Source organism: Alosa alosa, chromosome 23, assembly GCF_017589495.1.
Source record: "Alosa alosa isolate M-15738 ecotype Scorff River chromosome 23, AALO_Geno_1.1, whole genome shotgun sequence".
Lineage (NCBI taxonomy): Eukaryota > Metazoa > Chordata > Actinopteri > Clupeiformes > Clupeidae > Alosa > Alosa alosa.
In genome coordinates, this window is record NC_063211.1 from 2,518,021 (window position 1) to 2,520,520 (window position 2,500).

The 2,500-nt window shown below is 50.8% G+C and overlaps 1 protein-coding gene across 1 annotated transcript in view; it reads right to left on the reverse strand.

The window, feature by feature from the left end:
* Window positions 1-2,500, reverse strand: part of sema5bb (sema domain, seven thrombospondin repeats (type 1 and type 1-like), transmembrane domain (TM) and short cytoplasmic domain, (semaphorin) 5Bb) — an 80,423-nt gene that overhangs the window by 6,485 nt on the left and 71,438 nt on the right. The window contains 2 exon segments of the mRNA XM_048234794.1: window positions 681-828; window positions 1,507-1,650. Of these exon segments, the coding sequence (XP_048090751.1) occupies window positions 681-828; window positions 1,507-1,650 (292 nt within the window).

Consider the following 2,500-nt stretch of genomic DNA (forward strand, 5'->3'; position numbering starts at 1 on the left):
GGCCTCTTGATGAATAGTAACTGATGACCACACTATAAGGCGGCGATCACATCAGCCAGCGGCAAGCGACAGCGGCAAACATAACGTAACGCACCGCTCAGACCATAATAAGTTTTATCTCGTTCCTAAGCAACACAAACGGTTTGTCAATTGAATACGCTCACGTTGCGCTTTGAAAGTTGAACCAAGTTCAGCGCTCAGCTTGTTCAACGTAGTGTTACGCCAGCTGATTGCCACGGTTCATGCGCGAACCATAGAGAACAATAGGACACCTGCCACCGTTCAGCTGCGGAACCACAGAGAACAATGGGAGAACCTGCCACCGTTCCGCTGCCGAACCCTAGAGAACTATAGGAGAACCTGCCACCGTTCCGCTGCCGAACCATAGAGAACAATAGGAGAACCTGCCACCGTTCCGCTGCCGAACCATAGAGAACAATAGGAGAACCTGCCACCGTTCCGCTGCCGAACCATAGAGAACAATAGGAAACCTGCTGCTTGCCGCTGGCTAACGTCATCCCCGCCTAAAGGGCTCTTCAGATGGACCACAGTCTCCAGCTCTCTGCCTCACAGCCTTGTATGAATTCTTATGGGGTTGCTTCTCATGTAAAAATGCCCTTTAGTTGTGCACAGATGCAGGGATTGGTGGGTTGTTTTGACTGACAGGTGTGTTAGCCTACCAGAGGGCAGCCTGGGCAGTTGTTGCCGTTCTCACAGCTCCTGACGCGGGAGTGGACGCCTCCTCCACACACAGAGCTACATTTGGACCAGGAGTTCCAGGTTGTCCAGGAGACGGCCACCGGACACGGGGTCTTGTCATTACACAGCCTGGATCACACACACACACACACACACACACACGGATACGGGGTCTTGTCATTACACAGCCTGGATCACACACACACACACACACACACACACACACACACACACACACGGACACGGGGTCTTGTCATTACACAGCCTGGATCACACACACACACACACACACACACACACACACACATGGACACGGGGTCTTGTCATTACACAGCCTGGATCACACACACACACACACACACACACACACACACACACACACACACACACACGGACACGGGGTCTTGTCATTACACAGCCTGGATCACACACACGAACACATACACACAAATGCACGCAATCATTTAGGCACGCACGCACATACAGTACACACATGCACACACACACACACACGCACACGCACGCACGCACGCATACACACACGCGCATACACACATACACACACACACACACACACAAACACACACGTTAAGTACAAAACCAAAGGGCTATAATGTATGTGTAAAGGTCAAGACACTTACATGTACAAAAAACAAACACATAGACACACACCTCTCCTCGCGGGCCTGTCCCACACACACACACACATAGACACACACCTCTCCTCACGGGCCTGTCCCACACACACATAGACACACACCTCTCCCCGCGGGCCTGTCCCACACACACACACACATAGACACACACCTCTCCTCGCGGGCCTGTCCCACACACACACGTCCTCCATGTCGGGGGGCAGGGTTGTTGCAGGACCTCTGTCGCACCTCGAAGCCCATTCCACAACTGGTGCTGCATTGTGTCCATGGCGACCAGGGAGTCCAGCCACCGTTCCTGACCAACACATTCAATCAGGCCAGATATTACTGACGGATAACGTCATGCACACACACACACATGTTCCTGACCAACACATTCAATCAGGCCAGATATTACTGACGGATAACGTCATGCACACACACACACACATCATACACATTACACGAGTTACACATGCCTCACACACACACACACACACACACTACACATGGCTCAAACACACACACACACACACACACACACACACGTCAGACTGATGGGAGTTGTGTGCTTTAGTCATTAACTAACTCAGTCAGACAAGTTGGGGATTGTTGTCAACAAGGGAATACAGAAAGTGAAGATAAATGTTTCTCTCTCTCTCTCTCTCTCTCTCTCTCTCTCTCATGCACTGTCTTGCTATCTTTCTCTCTCTCTTGTGCACTTTCTTTCTCTCTGCTTGAGGTAGCTTTGTCTGTAGTGGATCTTAAAGCAGTGGGACTGCGTGTGTGTGTGTGTGTGTGTGTGTGTGTGTGTGTTGACGTTAGGGAGACATTCTAAAACATCTGCGTAATTGACCTAAGTGCTGTGGCGAAGCTGAACACTTCTGCAGAATCAAACACTACTTCCCCAGACACACACACTCTTTCATTTCATTACTGTCAGCAGCTTAGTGTAGTGGCTAAGGAGCTGGGCTAACATGCAGTAGTGGTAGCAGTGGTTAAAGAGCGGAGCTGGCATGCAGTAGTGGTAGCGTAGTGGCTAAGGAGCTGGGGTAGCATGCAGTAGTGCTAGCGTAGTGGTTAAGGAGCTAGGCTAGCATGCAGTAGTGGTAGCGTAGTGGCTAAGGAGCTGGGCTAGCATGCAGTAGTGCTAGCGTAGTGGTTAA